The sequence below is a fragment of the Choloepus didactylus genome, chromosome 9 (genome assembly GCF_015220235.1).
Source record: "Choloepus didactylus isolate mChoDid1 chromosome 9, mChoDid1.pri, whole genome shotgun sequence".
NCBI classification, from domain to species: domain Eukaryota; kingdom Metazoa; phylum Chordata; class Mammalia; order Pilosa; family Megalonychidae; genus Choloepus; species Choloepus didactylus.
Genome location: NC_051315.1, coordinates 112,528,371 through 112,551,044, shown reverse-complemented (window position 1 = coordinate 112,551,044; position 22,674 = coordinate 112,528,371). Strand labels below are relative to the sequence as shown.

Sequence of the window (22,674 nt, the reverse complement as noted above, 5' to 3'; positions counted from 1 at the left end):
AAAGGTCCCCTGCCTGCTCCCCGTGGAGCAGATGCTGGGGTGGGGTGGGGATGGTGCAGGGGAGCTGGGAGCTGGGCCAGGCCTGCTGAGCCACCCACTCCACCTGCCAAGAGGGGAGCTGGGCCCAGAGAGGGGCAGGAAGCAGAGCCAGCTCAGGACTCCTGAGTCCTGAGGCTCCCCTCTCCTGCTGGACTCTGGCTGGGACCCCGGCTCTCTCTGAATTCCCCACCCCCGTCACCCTACCCAGCCTTCTACAGCTGTTCCCCCACCCCCACCCCAACCTCCCTATATATATACAAATGTACAGAGGCTGCCACCCCTGCTGGGTGGGCTCCTTCCTCCACTGCCCTCTCTCCTTTCTTCCCATCCCCTCCACGGGGGCCTGAGGCCCAGTCTCCAGCCTTCCCAAGCACCAGCCTGTGGTGGGGGCTGCGGACAAGAAGGACCCTTGTGCAAAGCAGCTGGCACCAGAGCAGGAATTGAGTCCCCGCCCTCTCAGTAAGCACCGCCTCCTCCCCTCCCCCTCAGCCTTGGGCTGCCCCCAGGTCTTCTGTCCCAGGAGAAGATGATGTTGGGGGTCGGGGGAGGGGTCCCAGACTCCTGGGTCCTTTCAGACACAGCACCACAGCACCATCCTAGCACGCGAAGTCTTCGAAGAGGCCTCCCGGAGGGCCGAGGGGGTGGTGGTGGTTGGGGAGCAGGCTGCTGGCCCCCCCACCCTCAGCGCAGCCTTGACTTGGGCAGGGACTCTGCAAAGTGGAGAGGGAGCAGGAGCAGGGAGAACTCCAAAGGTGTCCCCCACCTCATACAACCAGCCTTGCCTTGTCCCCTGGGATGGAGGCTCCAGGGGAGCCCAGGGGCCACCTCCACAAGCTAGTTCAGAAATGGGAATGTCCAGTCCTGGGGAGAGGGTGCTGGCTGCAGACTGCGGGGTCGGTCCTCACCTGCTCCTTCAGCTCCTGCAGCCCCAAGGTGGAGATGCCCCCAGCAGTGGTCCGCAGGGGGGTCTTGGGACGACGCCACACCCGCTTCAGTCGGTCCCAGGACACCTTGGGGGAACGGCAATGGGCTCAAGGAATTTGGAAAAGAAGGAGGGCCTTACCAGGTCCAACTTAAAGGACTGGCTGCCCCCCAAAACCCTGTACTAGGTCTCCCCCATCCTCCTGACCTTTCCCTCACTCCTCAGAACCCTCAGGCCTTAACAGCCTTCCCACCAGTCGGGAGACCCTGGCAGAGGACCCTGAGCCTGACTTGGATACTTGGAGATGTCCAGCTCAGACCAGGAAGCCTCCCCTGCCCTGCCTTCCCCACAGACCTCTTTCTCCCGCCAACCCCCACGCCCCAGCCGAGTGACCCCCACCCCCAGGCCTCCCGTCCCTTGCCTCATAGATGTAGTCGAGGATTTCCAGCAGTGTGAGGATGCTAGCGCCGATGAACAGACCCATCTGTCCCCCGAGGTCCCCTGGGGAGCAGGAGAGCAGGGTCACAGGGAGCAGGCTGGGTTGGTCCACCTCCATGGAAGCGGGGGGCAGGGGGCCCATCTCACCCAGCAGGGCTGACAGGCCGTAGGCTGCTCGCTGCTCCATGGCTTCCGAGGTCAGGGCTTCGAAGAAGACGTCGAGGACCAGGAAGTTCTCCCTGTGGAGACAGGAAGCAGGGTACCTGTGTGGGACCCCCACTTCCTGAGGACGTGGCTGGTGGGGGCGTCCCAGTTCTAGCAGATTCCGAAGCTGGTGACTGAGCCTCAGACTCCCGAAGGCTGGGAGGGAAGGCAGCCCCGGCATGTTTGTGGGCTTCGTATTTTGAGAGCTAGCAGAGGGCCAGGGAGAGCAAAACAAAACTCTGGACCTGAAGGCTTCCCTCCACCTCCTCCTTTAAAGAAGCAAGCGCTCTTCACTTTGCTTCACCCCTATGCCTCCTTAGGACCTTCAGTGGCTCCCTATTGCCCAACAGTCCACTCCAAACTTCCTCTTCCAGACTTTCAAGGCTGCCAGTGATCTGCTCCTCTGTCCCATCTGATCCGAACTGCTTTCTTCTCTGCTTGCCACCACTCAGCCTCCTGGCTGCTCAGGCTGGTCTCACACCACCGCACAGTCCTTCAATCTCTCTGCCTTTCACAAACCCAACCCCGGGGTCCTCAGAGGCCCAGCTCATGCCTCCCCTGCCCCTGCCCCCATGAATCTCCCCTGGTGCCTGAGAAAGAGTACCACACCCTCGGGCACGGGCTCATTCACAAATGGTGCCATGGGTTTTGTGCGGTGCACAGGGGATAGTCCAGGCTCAGAGCACAGAGGAGGGAGAGAAGCCCGCAGGTGTTGATGGGCTGCAGGGTGTAGACCCAAGGCTCAGCGCAGCCCCTCCTGCCTCTGCCTGCACACACCTGCTTGTTCCTGTCCAGCCCATCCCTGCTCCCTCCCTCAGCCCCCTCCCTCCCCTCCACAGGCATTTAACAGCTCCCAGGTTGCTGGGGAGAGAAAGACACATAAACAGAGGGTTCTAAAATAATGGGGTGAATGCAGCTACAGGGTGCTGAGGAGCTCAGAGAAAGGGTATTTGGACCAGGAAGGGTTTCCCTGGAGGTGGAGACACAGGATGTGTTGGAAAGATGGGCAGGGGTCAGTTAGAAGAAAAGAGGCTTGGAAGGCAGTTTTGCCAGAAATCTCATCATACACCAACGGGCAGCCCTCTCCTGGTCTCCACCGTGCTCCAGGCCTTCTGAGGGTGGTCTCCACCTCGCATGTGCACGCATGCACACACACACACGCTTGCACACGCATACCGTATGTAGGTCTCGTTGCGGTTGTACTTCCTCGCCAGGTACCGGGCTGAGCCCCTGTTGGGGATCCTGACCATGGAGATTTCTTTCCCATAGCGGGTCAGGTTGCAGGGGGTAGGGCAGAAACACGGGCCCTCGGAGCCCCCACCCAGGGAGTCTGCAACACAGAGGCACCAAATGCAGCGCGGGCCGGGGCCAGGCCAGAGGCCCACTGGCTGCAGGCAGGAGGCACAGGGGTCGCCTGAGGCAGGTGTGTCCACATCGAGGGCCTTTACTGGCCCGCCCTGTCACTACCTGGAGGAGGCTGGCTGGGGACTCCTTCCTGGACCCCCAAGAAAGATGTAGGTGGAACACCCCCCCCAGCACTCCCCCCACCCCCGGACTCAACCATCTGCCCTACCCCCTCCATCATCCTGGGGCCGGGGGCCTTCGTGGCTCAAAAGAGGGGCAGAGCCCACCCACCTGAGCTAATCAACCACAAGAGGCCTCAGACACAAAGAAGGCATGGATGGATGGATGGATGGATGGATGGATGGATGGATGGATGGAAGAAAAAATGGACAGGTGGTATGTGCATGTTTGGTGTGCTGGGTTGTGTGTTTGCCCCTTCACATCCACTCTCCACTCTCCTCCACCTTGCTTGGTGCTCCAGGAGGTTGATCTCTGCCACATTATCACCTCGGCCCCCCTGCCCTCTGGCTTTGGGTTGGGTCAGGCAGCGGGAGGCCCTGGCAGGATCAGAGGGGGAGAGGAGAGATGCCAGGCTCCTCACTGCTGGGCTGCAGGTTGGCAGAGGCTGCCTTCCTCCTTTCTCACGGCCACTGCTCCTGTCCGTCGGTCCTCTCGGCCAGCCATGGGTCTCTCCCCGGCCTCCTGCCTTTGCCCCTTCAGACCTGGGGGGTAGAGGCTCCCTGGTTTTGCCAGTTCTGCAGAATCTCACCATTATTCCTGCTTGCACATATGTTCTTTCATTAAATGCTCTTCAGTCATCTCTTTGATGCATTTGGTGTGTGGGACAGAGAAGGTTTGGGTATATGATTCTAAAGCCCCAGGATCTCAAACTCCATCCCTACTGCCCCATCTCCTCAGGATTACTGCAACGGCCCCTCCTGCCCATTCTCCACATCTAATCGGAGTTCTCTTCCTAAAATGCAAATCAGATGGCACCTTGCCCTGCCTTCAGCCTTTGTTGGCTTCCCAGCGCCTCCTCTGCTCTCTTTCCTCCCTCCCCTGCTCTCTGCCTTCCAGCCACACTGACCTTTGAGTGTCTCAGACACATTACGTTCTCTCTGGCCACAAGGTCTTTAGCACGCGCTGTTCCCACTGCCTAGAACACGTCTCCCTCTTCCCCTGGCTGACCTCCGCACCCTGCAGCTCTCAGCTAACATGTCACTTTCTCCAGAAATCCTCCTGCCTTCCCAGGTTTGGGCTGCTTGCACCTCCCTGGGGCCTTGTCTCGCCCCTGTGCTTCCCCATCCCAGCACTTGGGACACTGTGCTGTGATGCCTGTCCACGGCCCTGCAAGGGCAGGGTCCTTGCTCCCGCTCTCAGCACCCAGCACAGGCTGGAAACATCTGTGGAATGAAGGAACGAATGAATGAATGGCAGATCAAGCAAGGCCAATGGACAGATGGGGTTTGCCTTAACCACACTGATAGCCAGCGATGCGTTTTCCCTGAGACCCAGAGAGAAGTGACTTCACTTCCCCAGAGGGGGCCAGCTCATGTGCTAAAGCAAGACGAGAAGCCTAGCCCTTCACCCCCAGTCCTGGGTTCTCTGTCCCACCCCTGCTACCTCCACTTACCCACATGTCCAAACCTAGAGAAGCCCAGATCCTCAGAACCCCTGAGCTTTGTGATAAGGCTCAACACCCAGAAAGAACCCTCCAGGGGAGAATAGGATGAGAGGAGCCAGGGCAGTGAGGGGAAGGGTGGACAGAGAGATGAAGAGGAGGGTGATGGAGAGGCAGAGGAGGGAGAAGGTAGCACAGACCCAGTGTGTGGTCAGCACACTCGATGTAGATGTTTGGCGGACAGATGGTCTCATTGCCTGAAAGGAGAGAAGATTATTCCTGGAGTCTATGGTCCCTTCACCCCTCTCCTGCCACACACCCATATGTGGGCACACACACTCATGCACGTGCACACAAATGCACGTTTGCACATATACATACACAGATGAGCTTATACACTTGTGCAGATAAGCAGGAAAACATACACATGCACACATGCCTGCAAACACATGCACATTTGTATGCATGTATTTAAACACATGTACATGACCTCCACTCATGCACTAGCACAGATGTAGCCAAGCACACCCATGCACAAATGCATATTGACATGCACACAAAGTCTTGCATGCCTTCCCATATGCACACATGAAAGTATGCATAAAGCCCCAAACACACCTCCACGCCCACTCACATGGGTATAGACACGCACACGTGCTTGTACACATTCAGCTGCCCATGCACATGAACAGTGCTCTCCCCTGGAGGTTCTGAAGCCCTGCAGGTGGCACAGAGGGCTGGCTGGGGGTTGGGGTGCCAACCTGGCATGTGCACCATCCGGCAGTGGCAGCGCTGAAGCACCGCCTCCTTCTCACAGCGCAGCCGGCAGGCAGACACGCTGTAGGCCGAGTAGCCTTGAAGCTCAGGCTCCCAGAGCTCACTCTCCGCCCGGCAGTTGCCCCAGGGCTGGGGCAGATAGGTCAGCTGCAGAGGCAGGGCATGATGGGGTCATGTCCAGGAGTCCCACCTGGCCCTCCAGCGCTCACGGCCCCAGCAAAGGCCACAGATGGGCTGGCAGCTGCGAGTTTCTGGAGGGCGGGTTTGGTCAGTATCCACTCCAAGCCCCTGAGCCCAGCCCAGGGCACAAGGGGAAACGCTTACCCGCTGTTCCTGGCAGGACACAAAAGTCTGGAAGCCTGGGGACACGCCGAAGCCCAGCTGGTGGATGTAGGGTGGCTCCTCCTGGCTGTGGATTTGCACCCTGATGCCGGCCTCAAATGATGTCTCATCTGCACGGGGACATGGGACCTGTGGAAACCCCACCAGCTGGAGCCCCCCAGGCTGGCCCCTGTCCTTGCCCCGCCTGCATACTTGTCTCCCTCCAGATGGGCAGGTACTCCTCCTGCTGGATGTCCAGCATGATCTCCAGGCCACTGCCCATGCCCCCAGCCCGGCTGGGCAGCGGGCTCTGCGGATCGGCATTGAAGGTGTAACACTTCCCATAGCGAGTATAGACCTGGTGGGGGGAGGGGCGTGAGAGAGGAGCAGGGAGATGAGGAGGGGCTAAGATCACCCCGGGGACCCCATCCCACCTGCGGTACCCAGAGGCCTCCACAGACCCACCTGGACACCCCATCCCAGCAACCCCCAGAGAGCCCAGCCTCTCCCCTGAGCTCCATCTTTTCTACCGACACCCAACCTAAGATATCAATAACAGAACTCATGATATCCCCAAATCTTGTCCCCCACCAGTCTCCTCTGAGCCAAGGGCCCCACCAACTACCCAGTTTCTCAAGCCAGAATCCTTGAAATCTTCTTCTCCCTCACCCCCACATCTGATCCAACTGCTAGTTCCAGACAATTCTACTTCTGAAGTATATTTAGAATCCATCCATGTTCTCTTCGTCTCCAGCCTCCATTCCACCATCACCTCCCACCTGGGCCTTGGTGGTGGCCTCCTACTTGGTCTCCCTATTTCACTCTTGCCCCTTCCCCCAGCCTATTCTCCACACAGTAGCCAGAGGGCTCTCTCTAAAGGGCTTGGATCCAATCAAGTCAATCGCCTGTTAAAACCCAACAACGGCTTCCCATTTCCCTAAGTGTAAATTCAAACTCCTTCACACCCACTGGGATGGCTAGAATCAAAAAGTCGGGTGATAACAAGTGTTGGTGAGGATGTGGAGAAATCGGAACCCACATACGCTACTGGTGGGAATGTCAAAAGGTGCAGCTGCTTTGGAAAACAGTCTGGCAGGTGCTCAAAAATTTACATATGGAGTTACCATATGAACCAGTAATTCCATTCCTAGGGATACACTAGGAGAAATGAAAGCTCATGTCCACACAAAGACCTGTACATAGGAGCATTGTTCATAACAGCCAAAAAGTGGAAACCACCCACATGCTCATCAACAGATGAACGGATAAGCTAAGCGTGGTATGTCCACTCAGCCTTAAAGAGGAATGAAGTGCTGGTTCATGCTACGACTTGGATGAACCTTGAAGATACCAAGCTGGGTGAAAGAAGCCAGTCAAAAAAGTCCACATATTACATAAGTCCATTCACACGGAAGTGCAAAATAGGGAAATTCATAATGACAGAAAGTGGATTAGTGGTTCCTTAGAGCTGGGGAGGATGCAGGGATAAGGAAGTGATAGACAAAAAGTACCTGGTTCCTTGGGGTGATGAAAATGTTCAAAAATTGACCATGGTGCTGGTTGCATACAGCTGTGAATATACTAAAAACCAATGAAGTATACACTTTAAATGGGTGAATTCTATATGGTGAATTTTAAAGCTGTTTAAAAAAAAGTCAAACTCCTTTCCCAGCTTGAAAGTCTCCACATAGACGGCTTTTGCCTACTTCTCCTTCCACCCCACCCCCATCTCTGTGACAAATTTCCTCCTCTGGGCCTTTGATCATGCTGACCCCGCTCCTGGAATGCCCCCCCCCCCCCCCGCCCAGCAAGGCCAGATGCTCATCTTTCGAGCCTCAGCTTAACGTCACTTCTTCAGACACATGGTGCTGTACACCCACATGTTCAGTGTCACCCCCCCACCCATCGCCATGTCCATTGATTTGCTCAAAATCCTTATAGAGACCAGAGATTATCTCATTCATTCGTCTCCTTGTTCACTGTGCATCTTTCTCCACTAGAGTGTCTGTTGCACAGGAGCCAGGAGCTTGTCTGGTGCCCCTAGCACGAGGGACACTCTAATAAGCAGTTACCGCTGCGCTGGACCAAGCTCTCCATCTCCCTATCCTTCTGGGGCGCATTATACCCCATGGACACCAGATGGCGCTGGCGCCCCAGAGATGGGAGCCACGGCTCCAGGTCTGGGGCTTTAGCTGGGATGGGATGGAGGGGGAGGGAGAGGCAAATGCTAGTCGCTCTGCCAGCCCCACCCTACAGAGGCAAGCCCCCCCACCCCAGGTCAAACCCATCACCGGCAGCACCGTCCCTGGGGGCAAGGGGTCGGTGCACTCAATCACTCTCTCACTTCCTCTCCCCTCTCCTTGGGAACATTTTCACACTGGTGGAAGCTGGGAGAAATGGCATCAGAGCAGTGTTGAAGGGAAAAGATATCCTAAATACCTATCTTCAGAGTGAGAGCATAGAAGGGAGTTCTGAGAACTGGGTGGAGAGGGTTGGCTGGGGGACAAGGCTAAGTCCCCCATCCCCAGCTGGGTTAAATGCCAAGTGCTTCAGTGTTCCGGGGAACCACAACGCCACTCGATCCTCTCACCCAGCTCTCCCACCACCCAGTTACCCTACCTCAGATTCCTAAAACAAAAACATGTGCACAGCAAGCACCTTGGAGTTTACAAAATACAATATGGCAACATCTACTGCATGCCCCGTTTCATCCACTCAACCACTCTGGTATCAGGTAAGTTTGATTAATATACTGAGACAACCAAAGCTCAGAGAGGTAAAGTGACTTGCCTAAGGTCACACGGCTAGTGAAAAGGCAAGTCTTCAGCTATTCCCACCACCCATTGCTGGCAGCAGCCCCCTCCAGCCAACCCCACTCCATGACCCAGCTCCTGCCTCAACCTCATCCACCTGAATCAAGTCAGAGGTGTGGGATTGCCTGCCCCCTTCTTTTCTCCCAGTCCTCCTGCCCTTCCACTCCACTCTGCTTCAGCTTCCTCACTCTTTCTTCTCCATATCTGCTGCCTCTCAATTTCTCACCTGTTCCTCCCTTCCTCCCCCTGCACCTTCACCAAAAGCTGGGTTCCAATCCCGGATCCCATCGCAGTCACCTCTGCCCCAGCTCCCCGCCCCATCATGGTCCTGCTCGAGGGGAGAATGCATTGCTCACCCTTCCACCCCAGCCACACAGCAACTGCAGCCAGTGACTGTGTCCATTTGTGGGGTGGGAGTGGGCACACTAAATGCCTAACATCAAAGTGAATCCTTAAAACCACTCAGGGTTGGTGTTATCTCCCCATACTACAGATGAGGACATTGGGGCTCAGTCAGGCTGATTTGCCAAGATTAGTGATTGTCAAACAGGAGTGACCCCTGGGGATCATGTTGAAGTGCAGGTTCTGATTTAATAGGGGTGTGTGTGTGTGTGTGTGTGTGTGTGTGTGTGTGTGTGTGTGTGTTGGCGGGATTCTGCATTTCTAATTACCTGCAGGTGCGTGGACTTCACTTGGAGTATAAAGGCCCTAGGTGAAGGGGCAAAAGTCCAGCGAGACAGCCTGACTCGAGAACTGTGTGCCTGTGACATGTCACTAGGAGAGAAGGGACCCTGAGGTAGGTTGGGTGCAGATTCCTGGGTGCACCCAACCTACCTACCCTGAGGTAGGTTGGGTGCACCTCAGGGCTGTGAGAAAGGCAGGTGGTGGGATAGATAGGTATTTGCCAGAAATCTCAAAGCACTCACCCTCTTCCTACTCCAGGCCAAGGAGATGCTGGAATCAGATCTTGCTGGTGCAGCCAGTTTTGAGTGTAGGCTCCAGCTAAGCAGCTAAACAAGGCACCGGGCCACGTGGGGCCCCAGACTGTGAGCTGCTCACTTGCGCCCCCTTGGTGTCCAGCTCCACTTTGGTGGCCTGGTTTCTCCACAGGTCAGCCCCACCTATGAGACTGTGAGCTCCTTGTGGCCAGGAGCCCTGTTTTACCATCTTGCATCCCTAGAGCCCAGCACAATTTGCAGGAAGGATGAGGTGGGGGGAGGAGTGCAAAGGAAACGCTACCCAACACCCCCACTTTGTGCCAGGCCCTGTGCTCAGTGCTTTCCATCTAATTTCTCCTTTGAGCCTCCCAAGAAAACCATGGGAGGTAGGTATTGTTGCTTCCACTTAATCTTAAGGTAACGAAAGCTCAGAGAGGGCAAATAACTTCCTGAAGGGGACACAGCAAGTAAATGACAGCTGAGATTCAAGCAGAACTGAGCCTGATGCCAATGTCCATGATCTTTCCAAGACCACTGTATACAGTGGGTGCTTATAAAACACTTGGTAGATGAATGACTCTGGTAGGCCTCTGACCCTGGGTGGGGCTGGGGCAGCCACCACACCTGACATGACACAGACACACAGACACCTGACACCTGGGGACTACTTGCCTCTGCAGGAGGCTAGGGGTGTTACCCAGCACCCCTGCCCTCCAGGTTGCTGTAGACAGTGAGGATGACAAAGGGCAACAAAGGGCGACGAGGGCTGAGGGCTACTCTGCAGGGAGTGGAGAGCTGGCAGGCAGGGCTGGGCTGTCCGCACAGCCCAGGTCAGGCCTGACCGCTGGGCAGACCACAGTGTTGCCCGGGAGACGGCCCCTGGGCCAGGCAGGCAGCACCGGGTGGAGCACCAGCTCCTAAGTGGCAGAACTCTGGTGGCGGCACAGCCCACAGCCTCTTCCATGGAGACGGCACGGCCGCTCAGCCACAAGGTCCCACTGCCAGTCCACTGCTCCCTCTCCACAGGCTGGCCTGGAGGGGGTGAGGGGGTGAGGGCATGAGTTTAGAGTCCAGGGCCCGGCCACAGCAGGCAAGGGGCAGGTCCCAGGCCAGGGAGTGCCCTGATGGGTGGAGAGGCCATCTCCAGATCACCTGCCACCAGCCCCTCTGTGTCTGAGCTCTGTCCTCACCAAAAGACCTGCCCCCCAGCTCAGACCCTCACCTCCTTCTTCTGGGACCTCCCTCCCTTCTGCCTTTGCTCCCAGGCCCACTCTCCTGGCACTAGCCTAAGCACATGGCCTCCCAGATGCCCTCTGGGTCTAGGCTGGGCAGCTTCCAGATAGAAGTATGTCTGTGCTGCATGCAGGCCCTCAATTGTTCCTCTGGACAGCCGTCCGCCTAGCCCTCTCTGGCCACCTCCCCAGGCTGCCCCTTTCCATGTCGGCCTGGATCCAGCCTGGGTCTGCCTGTCTCCCCAGACTTCCCTGATCTCGGGATGTTTCTCAAGACCCTCTCTACCCCCTGACCTGTCTGTCCCCTGGCATCTGATTGATTATCCATCCGGTCTCTGTGTCTCTGTCCCTTGCCCTCTGTTGGTCTGTCTATCCCCTTTGCCTCTGTCTTTCTCTCCCATTGGCCTGGCTGCCCCCCTCTCCTCTCCATCTCTGTGCCCTGTCTCTCCGTCCCTTTGCTTTGCTTTCTGAGCATCCCTTTGTCTGAGCGTCCAGTCTCTGTCCCTTGTCTCCACAGTGCCCTCCTCCCACCCCACCCCCCTTCCTGGCTGCCTGAGATAGTGATCTCAGGGGTTGGGAGAGGTCTGTCCAGAGCTTGCTTCTCCAAGCTGGTGGCTTCTCTCTAGCTACAGCTCCCGTTTTCCCCGGAAAGCTCTCCCTGACTGGTTTGCTTGCTTTTCCCCCTGTCCCTCCCTATCCCCTCATCCTCCCTGCAGTCCTGGAGTCCATGGGGTTAACCATAAGCAATTAGCAGGGCCAGGGCTCAGAGCCTTGGGAGAGAGGGGCCAGGCCTCCAAGAGATAAGAAGCAGGAGCAGCTGAGGCTGGTCTAATCCCAGAGCTAATCTGCAGCCTGGGCTTTATCTCCAGAGCATTCTGGGCATCCTGTCCCTGCCAAGACCCTGGCACCCCCCCCCCCCATCCTACCTTTCCACGGCAGCTCCATCCCCCTAAATTCCAACAGCTCACCCCTGATGCAGCCCACCTCCAGGCCTCTCACTTAGGGCTCCTGGAATGAACTCCCCTTAACCCTGCAGTGTTCTGGGATCCAGACCCAGCCAGTGGAAGGCTGCATCTTCATCAGCCCTGGACTGCGACTAGCACCCTCAGGCTTGGACAGCTCCTGGGCCCTGGCTTTACTCAGGGGTGGTCCCTGGTCCCTGGGTGTCCAGGTTCAAAGCCTCCTCCTTCTCTACCCTCTCCAGGGCCAGAGGAAAGAAGTAACACCAACTCGAAATGACTGGAATGTCAGCGCTGGTCAGATCTTCAAGCTCACTCAATCCAATCCCTCACTGTATAAAAGCCTAAAGAAGGCAAGGCACATATCCAAGCTCACACAGAGAATTGGGGCAAATTCAGAAATAGAACCCAGCCCCCTCCCCAAGGACGCTGGCAGTCTCTACTAACCTCCTCCCTGGGAGCCAGTAGACACTGTCCCAACTCCAGCTCCATCACACCCCTGTGACCTTGGTTAGTAAAGTGATTTCTTAATATTTCTGGGCCTCAGTTTCCTCATGTCAAGTGGGGAGAAAAATTCTTACCCAACTTATTTCACAAGGTGGTTGTAAGTCTTAAAAAGGCCTTTGCAAAGTGAAGACAAAGACCCGAGATTTCCTTATCATAAGGTGTTGCAGAGCCCATTGATAAGGACCAAGCTGGGGCCAGGTTGGCGGTTTATGTGGTGCTCAGAAGGGATACAGACAGGCACTGTGACATGGGAAAGGAGTGCATCTTTTGCAGCCTGGCAGCACAGGGTTCAAATTCTGGCTCTGCCACTAACTAACCTTGGACAAATGACTTTGCATGTGGGATTTAACCTCTCCAAGCCTGTTTGCTCATCTGTAAGAGGCGACAGCTAATTCCTCCCTTCTAAAGTTAGCAGTGAGGATTAGAGACAAATTCAGAGTGGTGTCTCATAGATGCTCAAGAGAAGGGGCAGCCTGTTTGGGGAATGGAGCTTCCTGCCCAGGTGATGCCACCTTTTTGAGGCATTGTGCACCGTGGTAAAGCCTCTCTCTACAATTTGGGGGAGACTGTGCCTCTTAGAGGACAGAGCCCTGGCAGAATGGAACCTGAGACTCTGGGCCAGGGCTTTCCTACCGGGTGGAAAGCAGCACAGAAGGTCCCAGGCCTGCAGCTCCACCTGGTCCAGCCCTTACTGCCCGTGGGATTTAAGTTCAGTCACTTAACCTTTCTGAATCTCCATTTTTCCATCTGCAAAATGGAAATAATCATAAGCACTCTTCAGAAGTGATAAGAAGAGAGAGATAAGATACCAAAATAATAGCAACCGCTAACGTTGATTTAGTGCTTCCCCTGTGCCAGCACAGACCTAGGCACTTTGTATACATTAACTCATTAATCCTCACAAAAGCCCTAGACTCTAGGTCTTCTGAATGTCTCCATTTTCCAGACAAGATAATGGAGGCACAGCAAGGGTAAGGAGTCTGCCAGGGTCACACAGAGGGGGCAGAGCAGGGGACCGGCCAGTCTGGCGCCAGAGCCTGTACTCCTAGCCACAGTGCAAGACACACCTGGCCCAGCACCTCCAAGCAATACATCCTCAAGAAATGGTGTGTGTTCACATGACATCTATTTGTACAATACTATTCTTTGAGGATGCATCATGTGTTAGGCATTTTGTTTGATGCTGGGGAGCCATCAGCAAAAAAAATAGACACAGCACCTGCCCTCAGGGAGAGTGCTCTCTGGCCACAGAGACATTCATTCATTCAAGGTGTCTAGTTGAGCAAGTCCCTACACTAACTATACCCAGGACATTAAGTGCCAACCCTCATGCATATGTATTGATGGTTACCAGTTGTGACCTGTGCCCTGATGAAATGCCAAATCCTCTGACAGTGGGCCAGGGCTTCCATTTGGATAGCAGGGTCAGGGAAAGCTTCTCCGAGCAAGCAGACTTTCCCACCCAGGAAGGGAATCAGAGCATGCCACAGCTGAGACAGAGGGGGTGGGGTCCCCTCCCAGCAGTGTGGGCATCTAGGGGCATAGGGAGCCCCCACTCCCCTACTCCACGGTCAACACAGCCACCCAAGGTGCTTTTCAGGGTGACTTCCTCCTCCAGGTGGAAGTGCTTGGGGTTCTAGGGAGAAACAATGGTGGTGCTTGTTCAAATGTAAATATGTGGGCTGTGGAGGCCGAACAGTAGGAGGCGGGCTAAGGCTGTGCGACTCCAAGCCAAGGCCACAGCTGGGAATTTGGTGGTTCCAGGTGTGCAGAGCAGTCCCAGGGGAGAGAAGACTGCCGCCCGAGACCCAGGTAAAGGGCCACCACGCAGCACCACCAACTCAGCCTTAAATCCTAGAAAGTCAGTCTTCCAGGAGGGAGTATTTTACATTTGTAACTAAGTCCTTCCCTGATATTCCCGCCCCTGGCTGCAAAGTTATTAGTTAAAGAGTTTTGCTTACACAGTGCAGCGCCCACCCACGGCCACGCGCGAATTCAGGAGACAAGGCTAAGAGAGTGGTGGTGGGGACGGCGGGTGGGTGTGTGCCCGCCGGGAATCCCTGCGGCGCCCACTCTGGTGCCCCGTCACCCTCACACGCGCGCACACACCCCCTGGCGGCCCCGGCTGGCCCGCCCGCACCCGGAGGGCCGCACCCAGCGGCTCCCGCCCCTCGCCGCCTCCCTCCGCCCTCCCGCGGGGCAGGCATCCATCACGGCGCCGGAGCGCCCTCCCTCCCGTCTCCCGCGGGCTGCTCCGCTCTCCTCCCCGGGTTTGCCTCATTTGCATTCCCCGGCTCCCGGCTCCTCGGCAAAGTGACCTCCGCACACAGCAGCGCCAGAGGCTTCCACCGCGCAGGGAGACACCGCCTCCCGCCGCGGCCGGGGAGGGGGCGAGGGGAGCGGGAGCCCGACAGCCGGGCGAGGGTCCCGAGGAGACAGAGAGGCAGAGCCAGGGGTGGCTGGCGGGCCTGGGGAACAGTTGGAAAGGCCTGGGTGCCGAAGGCCCCGGGATTTGAACCCGCGACCTCAGATCTCCCGCAGGGCGGGAGTGAGTCCTGCAGGTCAGCACCAGGCCGGGGCAGCCGCACCACAGGAACGGAATCCCAGCTTGGAGCCCGGAGCTCCCCAGCACCCCGTTTCTCTCCCTCACACCCCATGGCGAAGGGGGCGGGTTCTACCGGGCAATCGCCCCGGGGGTCCCCAGCCCTCTGGGGGGGGGCGGCCCACCCCTGCCATCCCGGCTGCCCCGGCCGGCCGCGCTGCCTCCCCTCCCCCCGTTTGGTATTTACACCTTTCACACATTTGTAAGCTATTATCCTGTCCACGCTTAGTCACCGCTGAGCCAAGCGCCACGGATTTAGCTCCTTTAATCTTTCCTCCTAAATCAATCCTCCATTTCCCCTTAATCATCCGGTGGCTCCTCTCTGAACTCTTCCTGCCGCCTCGGCTGCCGCAGCCTCTGCCTAGCTCTCTGCAACTGCTCCCTCTCCCACCCAAAATGGGTGTCCCAAGGGCATGAAAATGTGGGGGGTGAGATTGCTTTCCGGCATGGCCGACCCCCAGCCTGGGCCCCCAGACAGGAAGCGCAGACAGACACAGCCTCCTTCCTGGAAAACACACAGCACCCCGAACCTCCCTGCCTCCACCCTCCGGGGCCTCTGTCCCCCTGCCTTCCCACCCCCGTTCATCTGGAATGGTCACGCTGGCTTGGAACATCCTAAACCTCCATGATTTGCCAAAAGCCCAGGCAGGCCTCCTCTCCCCAGGCCCCAGGTCCAGCATTCGGCTGCCCCTGAGCTCTCAGAGCTGCCCAAAGGAGTGGGGGTGGGGGGCTGGGGGCCGGAAGGGTGAGGAAACACCCACCGAGAACTCACCAGCTGAAGCTGCCCTCTCACCCCCTCCTCCAGGGCAGCTCTCCATCTCTCCTGGGTCCCTCAGCCACACCCCACCCCAGCCCTGCCCAGGAGGACCCCACTAACGCGGGAGCCTCCACCAGGGTGGCCTTGAGGCTCTGCATTCCTGGTGCTCCCTGGGATGCTCCGGCCTCCCTGCCTCCCATTCTTGGTCCCTTCTGCCCCCCACCTGGGCCTGGCAGAGGCCAGGAGAAGGGAGCAAATTCCTCCCAAGAAGCTGAAGGGCAGGGGTGAAGTAGGGGGGAGAGAGAAAGGACAGGAAAGGAACGTGGGGGCCATTTCTTCAAATGCTAATCAGCATCTTCCGGCAGTGCCAGGAGAAGCTGAGCTGATAATGAGCCCAGCTCCGGGCTGATTCCTGATTAATGAAGAGGCCACAGGGCTGCTGAGTGGGGCTGGGTGGGGCGCTCCTGGCCCGCCCCACTGCCCTTGCAGCCCAGCCCCCTGCGGCTGGGAAGGGCAAGAGCCCCTGCCCTTCCCAGGCCAAATCCCCATCACCGACACCACTGCTGAGTAGGAAGCAGCCAGACGGAGAGCGCCCCCTCCAGGAGGGCCTGAGGGGCTGCAGCCAGTGGTGGGGCGGGAGGTGGGAAGGGCGTGTGCACTGAACTCTGGCCATCACAGCAATCTGGGCTTTGTGAGTTGCAGACAGCCCTCGAAGTTGTTTTTTTTTTTTTTAAATTAGGAACAATTTATTAAAATCATCAAGATTTGGGGCTTGACAAACAGGAAGACCTGCCAACACTGGGCATCCTGCACCGTCGGGCCCCCTTCCAGGGTGAGTGATCCCCAGTTCTCCAAAGACCCCATCCTTCTCTACTGTGTGTCCTCACTGGCTTGACCTGCCTGGCTCCTGAAGGCAAGATCAGCCCGGAACTAGTTGCTGAGCTAAATGTTCTCAAGGTCCACACCACCAAAGGTGGGGACCAGAGGGGACAGGGGACTGGATGCAGTTAAGCTTGTCTGGTAAGTAGGAGGCCTGGACCAACCCCAGGGGTAAACCCCTCCCTCCCAGAGAGAACTAAGGGGGCAAGGGGAAGCTCTCAGACCCTCTCCCCCAATGGCAAAGGTATGGAATTGGGATGGACTGTGGAGTAGCCCTTCCCACGACAAAAAGGGGGCAAAGACTCAATACCAGCCTGCTCACGCCAGGGAGGAGAAGGGGTTTAGGGGGAAGCCTGGCTGGAAGGAAGGGGATTGCTGAGGTGCCCTGGATTGGAGGCTGGGGGTGCTAAGAGCTTGCATGCAGCTGCCCTTGCCTCCGAGCCGTCCTGGGTGGGGGCTGGGGTGGGGCTGGGAGAGGAGGGAGGAGGGCGGGGGTGGGGGGGAGTGGGGGGAGTGGGGGGACTGCCCAGCTGGAAGAGGCCTGGTCTAATTGTGCCTGATTAGTAGAGAGGAAGAGAACAGGGCGAGTGATTAATAGCCACGGCAGTCACCAGTGTGTGGGGAAGGAGGGCTGGGGCGGGGAGGGGAGCATGAGCAGGCATTCTCCAACTCCCCCCATGCCTCGATTTCCCAGCTAGCGAAATGGAAATGACCAAGGTCACGTTCTACACCTGGGAAGAAAGGTGTTTCTGTTCACTTGGGGTTTCCAGACACCCCAACATCCCCCTCCTCCACCATCCCACCCCCTACCCCCCACCCCATCCTCAGGTACAGGCCCTATCCTCAGCTCCACCCGGGCCTGGCCCTTAGCCCAGAGAACAGAAGAGCCCAGTTCCAATCACAGCCTACGGCTGAAAACTTAGACCCTTTGGTTGCGGTTGTAATTTCTCGCCCTGCCCTACCCGGGCAGCCTGAACCTGTTCCCAGGACCGTCTAGAGCTGCACCATCGGATATGGCAGCCACTAGCCACATGTGGCTATTTAAATTAAAAATTCCATTTCTCACAGTTCCCAGCTCAACAGCCACGTGGGACTAGCGACCACCATTTTGGACAGTGCAGCTGCAGGGTATTTCCATCATCACAGAATTGTACTAATGGATAGCACCGATCTAGAGTGTGTGTGCACACGAGCATGCATCTTCGGGTGGGTCGGGCAGAAGGGGACTGCTCTAGGAGGGCAGAGGAGGACGTGGACCTGAGAGTGAACAGGGGGGAGACCAGTGATGGTGAGTAGCTGGGTCAGAAAGCAGGGGGTGGCGCTGAGAATGGTCAGATTCACAACAGTCAGGAGTGGGGGCAGCGTCATTTTTGATAACAGTGAGCACTGTTAGTGCCTACCTGTGTGCCAGGCAGGGTGCCAAGCCCTTTACAGCCATCTTCTCTTTTAACCCTCATACCAGCCCTAATTGCTTAGGTTCTAATGTCCTATTTCATGGATTTGGAAGCCAATGCTCACAGAAGCTTTTAGACTTTCCCAAGGCCACCCAGCATAAAGGGTAGAATCAAGGTTCAAATCCAGACGGTCTGGTTCCAGAACCACCCCCAACCCCACTCAACTCCCAGTCTCCAGCTGGGAGGAGATGCGGATCACAGAACCCTCCTTGTGTTTTACAGCTAAAGAAACTAAGCTAAGGGAGAGAGGGGGATTTTTGCCTTCTAGTAAGAGGGCAGGCTGAGAGCAAGCCACAGCTGGAACTTCTCGGTGGGGCTTGGAGCATTGGGGTGGGGGCGCAGGTGGAGGTAGGAACTGGGGAGGGAGGAAGAGCTTGTGTGGTGGGGGGGGTGGGAGGTGTAGGGGAGAGTGGGTCAGAATGAGACTGGGGGGAAGGGGAGAGGGGAAGAGAAAAGCTGAGGAAGAGCTGGGCGAGCTGGGTGGAGGGGCACAGGGCTGGATGAGTGGAGGGGGAGAGGGCATCCCCCTCACTCAGGAGCCCTCCCCTCTCATTCTCCCCTCTTCACCCCACTCCTCTCCAAACCAGCCTGCCTCATCCCTTAAGCCGCCCAGCCCTCTTCAGCCCAGAGTGGCCTCTCTCTCTGAACTCAGGCTCTTACTCTCCATGCACCTCGTTTGGCAATAAATCCTGGCGCCCTATGGCACTGCTTGCATGGCTGGTTAACCCTTGCATGCTTGGTTGAGCTTGTGAGTGTCCCTGTTCCCACTCCACCATGAAACTGGAGGCTGCTTGAGGACAGGGGCTGGGGACTCAGGCTTTCTTTCTTCCCTCCCACAGCACCTAGCAGGGAGCCTGGCACATAGTAGGCACTCCGGACTTCATGCTGATTGATTGACTGACGGGTTGGAGTAAACGAGGGGCTATTAGGGAGCATGGGGCTGAGAGCGATTGCACTGGTAGCAGAAGCAAGAGCAGCAGCTTAGGAGACTGGGAGAGGGCACATTAACCAGAGTAAAAATAGGCTGGAAAATGTGACATTTATTAACGTGGATTCCGGAGGAAAGGTCACAGCTGAGTGGGGAGTGGGAAGGAGGAAACGGGGAAAGAAACAGAAAACACACAGCAGCCCCTTCCCCAAAACCTGCCGCAGTCCCTGGATGTGCTGGCAGATTCCCCAGATCATGTCCCCACGTCCCCACTGCAGACCCCCAGGCCTTGTCATAGGTTCCATGTCCTCACTACAGAGTCTATCAGGGACCTCATGTCCTCATCAGAGAGCCCATGTCTTTGTCTCCGCACTCCTTCTCCAATCTCACCCCCTTCGCACACCCTGTCTTCCTCACCACCATGGATCACTGACCCCCAGCCCAGCCCAGCCCAGCCCAGCCCATCGATTCCAGACCTAATGAGTGTGCAGCACACTCGGCCCTAGGACGCCAGCTCCGAGGAGCGTTACACTCAGCAGAAAGGGAAGGGGGTGTGGGCTGAAATGTAGGAGGACTAGGCTGGACTAGGGACAGGTGGGAGAGCAGGGTCCCCCAAGGGGAATTCCTGCCCCGGATCTTGCAATGCCTCTCCTCGCCCACTTACCATCCTACTGCAGCCCCAGGGCTGAGACCCACCAACTTCTACCGTCCTTGGCTCTCCAGCTCCCGGGGTACCCAAGGGCTCGTGGGAGATCCACCCTCACCCATCCAGCCATTCCCCAGGACTCAGAGGTGACTCACCAGCTTCGGTCAGGGGAATTCCTGTTTCCACATCCTCCAGGAAACCCCTGCCTCCCTCACCCTACTTCCTCGCTCCCTTCCTCCATCTCCTCCTTCCCTTCCCTCCCACGGAGGTTTCATCACCCTTCCCCTTTCCTGCCCACCCTTCCCCTTTCCTCTGCCCAGGGCCTGCTCCCACTCAGGGACACAAAAGCCCCATTGATTTCTGCCCCATCAGCACCTGCTGAGACTGGTCTGCCCCACCCCCACCCTGGAGGGTGAGGATGTAGGACAGAGGGGCCCCGAGGATCCTAAAGGCCATAGTCACACTCATACCCCACCTCCTCCAGGACTCTCAGCCCTGGTTTGGGGGAACAGTGATTTTTTTCCTAGCAGAGGGATATGGGCAAGATGACAGGCCAGTGCCCCAGACTCTTCTCCCAGCACAGTCCTCACCCTCCTGTCCTTTCCTTCCTTTCTGCCCAACTTCCCCAGCCCAATAGCAGGAGGCCCAGAGGCCACTGGCCCGCTGGGGGCCAGGAGCCTTGTGGGGGCATGTTTGCCAGTGATACCGAGGCAGCCAGTGAGCAAGGACCTGAGTGAGGGGCTGGGCGGGGGGAGGGGGTCCCCTATCTCTGGGGCACCACGTCAACTCCACAGCAGCATATGCACTGGGCAGTGGTCACAAGGATGCAAACACACACACATACACACACGTACACACCATGGCGGGAGCAAACCAAGGGCCAGGGACTGGCATCTCAAGCACTGTGAATAATAGATGCCCTGTGACTGTGGGTGAATGGGGCGCTGACAGATAGACAGACAGCATACAAGACACACACACCCCCACACACACCCCTGAGCCCCTTGGTTGCGGGGAGGTGTGCAGCAGAGCAGCCTGGGCCAACCCTCCAGTCTCGGGGCAGAGCATGCGTGTTTGTGCTCACACATGTGTGAGAGATGGCACCAACAGTCCCTGCATGGGGACGGGGTGTCACGAGAGGGGATGGCATGCACGGCACGACCTTATCCTTGGCAGTGAGGAAGAACGGGGATGGGAGCTGGGAGTGAGTAGCTCTCTGGGTGTGTGGCACGTGGGTGTGCAGGTGTGCACGTGAGTGTAGTGACAGGGACGCTGAGTGTGTGTGTGAGAGAGGGAGCATGCAAGAAATGGTGTCCCCGAGAAGTCAGCCGCGGGTGCATGTGCGGGCTGGGCAGCAGTGAGGGTGGGTTATGCACATAAGAGTGAATGAGTGATTCTCAGTGTAAGAAGCAGAGGCTGGCAAGGGAGCTGCAGGGACCAGAGAGAGCGAGGGAGGGCCTGGGAAGCAGGAGAAGCTGGAGGGACAGCATGAAAGAGGGATGTGTGAGGGAGCCTGTGAAAGGGGTGTGTGTGAGAGAGACCCAGAGACAGAAGGGACAGTGGCACCGAGTGTACATGAGAATCTTCTCTGTCCAGCCTGCCAGTCAGGCCGGCTCCCCGAGAGGCGGCCCCGAGTCCTTCCCGCGCAGAGCTCCCCAAACACCCACCCCCATTACCCTCTGCTTTGTGGGGAGAGGGATCCAGTAGCCACAGAAGAAAAGGGGAACAAGGGGAAAAATGGGATGGCCCTGGGACGGCACATCCCTTTCCTGCAGGCTGCCCAGCTTCGAGGCCCCTCAACAGCAGCAGGACCCGGAAAAGGAGCAGCAGCAGCATGGGGTAAGCTCCTAAGAGTGCCCAGGGCTCCATGGCTGGGAAGCCAGAGGGAAACACCAGACCTGGGGAGACTCGAGGCCAGCCCCTGGTGGCGGGAGGAAGGGAAGCCCTGTGGAGGATGCCCCCATGCACCAATCCCCACCCCCCCGCAACCCCCCGCCCACCCCACTAGTCTCTGGCCACCCCGGGGCAGGCGGACCAGCTGGCAGGACTCACCACGGAGAAGTTGCTAGCGGAGCAGTGGTGCCCACTGAAGTTGCAGCTCTTGAGCATGTCGGCAAGCTGGTGGCCAGTGCGGTTGAGGATGTCTACCATGTCAGGCTCCGGGTAGCGCAGGCCGGCGGCACGGTGCCCGTCCCGGTCCTTGGGGGGCAGCCCTGTGAGGTTGGCCAGGTGGAAGATGTCAGCGTCGCTGAGCGCCGAGTGCCGGAAGCGGTTGATGTTGCAGAGGGTGACAGCCGGGAAGCCTGCGGCGGGAGCCGGGCCAGCGGGGTCCACGGCCACCAGGTGAGGCCGGGTGAGGTAGCCCCGGGCCAGGCCAGCCGCCTGGTACAGGAAGGCAGCCAGGGAAGTGAGCAAGGCCAGGGCCCAGAGGGCTCTGCGCAGTCCCCGGGGGCCTGGGCCACAGGCCCGGCCCAGCCCGTGCAGGGTGCTGGTCCTGGCGAAGGTGGCCAGGTCCCGGGGCGCCGCTGCCCCCCGCGCAGCCCCCAGGAGACTCTGCTCATCCCCTGCCTCCTTCTCCTTGGGTTTCGCATCCTCCTCAGCAAATTTGATTTTGCACACAATCTCAATCGGCATCTGTCCCTGGCTGCTGGGACTGGCCGGAGCCTCCCTGCCCCTGTCCCTCCCTGGCCGGCAGCCCCGGTGCCCTCCGGAGTGGCGGCAGTGGCAGCGGCTGCTCTTCTAAACTCAGGGCAAGCAGGAGGAGGATGGGGACAGGGTGGGGGCCCGAGGTGGGGGAGTCACTCCCACTCCCAGCAGCTCCGCAGCCCTGGTGCTGCCTCTGCCGCTGCTGTCTCTGCTGCCGCTTGTCTCTCTCCTCGATCGTCTCCTTGTGGCTTCCCTTATCAGCACCAGCACAGCTGTCAGCCCCTGCGTGTGTCCCTGCGAGCAAGCGAGTGAGCGAGGGCGCGAGCGCTGCTCCGCCACGCCGCCGCGCAGCCCCAGCCGCTCCGCTCAGCATGTGCTCCGGAGCCCACCCCGTGCTTAATAATTCAGGACGTGTCAACAGGGTTTCACCAGCGGCTCCGGCGGCAGGAGCCGGGTCGGGGGGGTGGGGGTGGCCCCCAGCCCGGGACAGGGATCCCTGGTCCCTGCCTGAGACCTCACTGGGCTGCCCCACACCACTCCCCACCCCAAACTCTCGCTACACCCTAGCCACTCCTGGGGCAACCACCTAGCCCAACTTCCAGGCCACCCAGGGAAGGGGGCTGCCCCCACTCTTGGTCACTTTTCTG

At 58.1% G+C, this 22,674-nt stretch overlaps 1 protein-coding gene across 1 annotated transcript; it reads right to left on the bottom strand.

Moving 5' to 3' along the window:
- Positions 1 to 319: 319 nt before the first annotated feature.
- On the bottom strand, positions 320 to 22,030 carry ASIC4 (acid sensing ion channel subunit family member 4). Its single transcript, XM_037849638.1, has 10 exons — positions 21,434 to 22,030; positions 5,880 to 6,024; positions 5,670 to 5,797; positions 5,330 to 5,492; positions 4,769 to 4,825; positions 2,780 to 2,933; positions 1,547 to 1,638; positions 1,383 to 1,462; positions 945 to 1,049; positions 320 to 749 (listed from the first exon to the last, which is right to left on the bottom strand). Exons 1-10 carry the CDS (start codon positions 22,013 to 22,015, stop codon positions 636 to 638), a joined length of 1,620 nt encoding a protein of 539 aa, XP_037705566.1. The 5' UTR covers positions 22,016 to 22,030; the 3' UTR covers positions 320 to 635.
- Between the last annotated feature and the right edge of the window lie 644 nt (positions 22,031 to 22,674).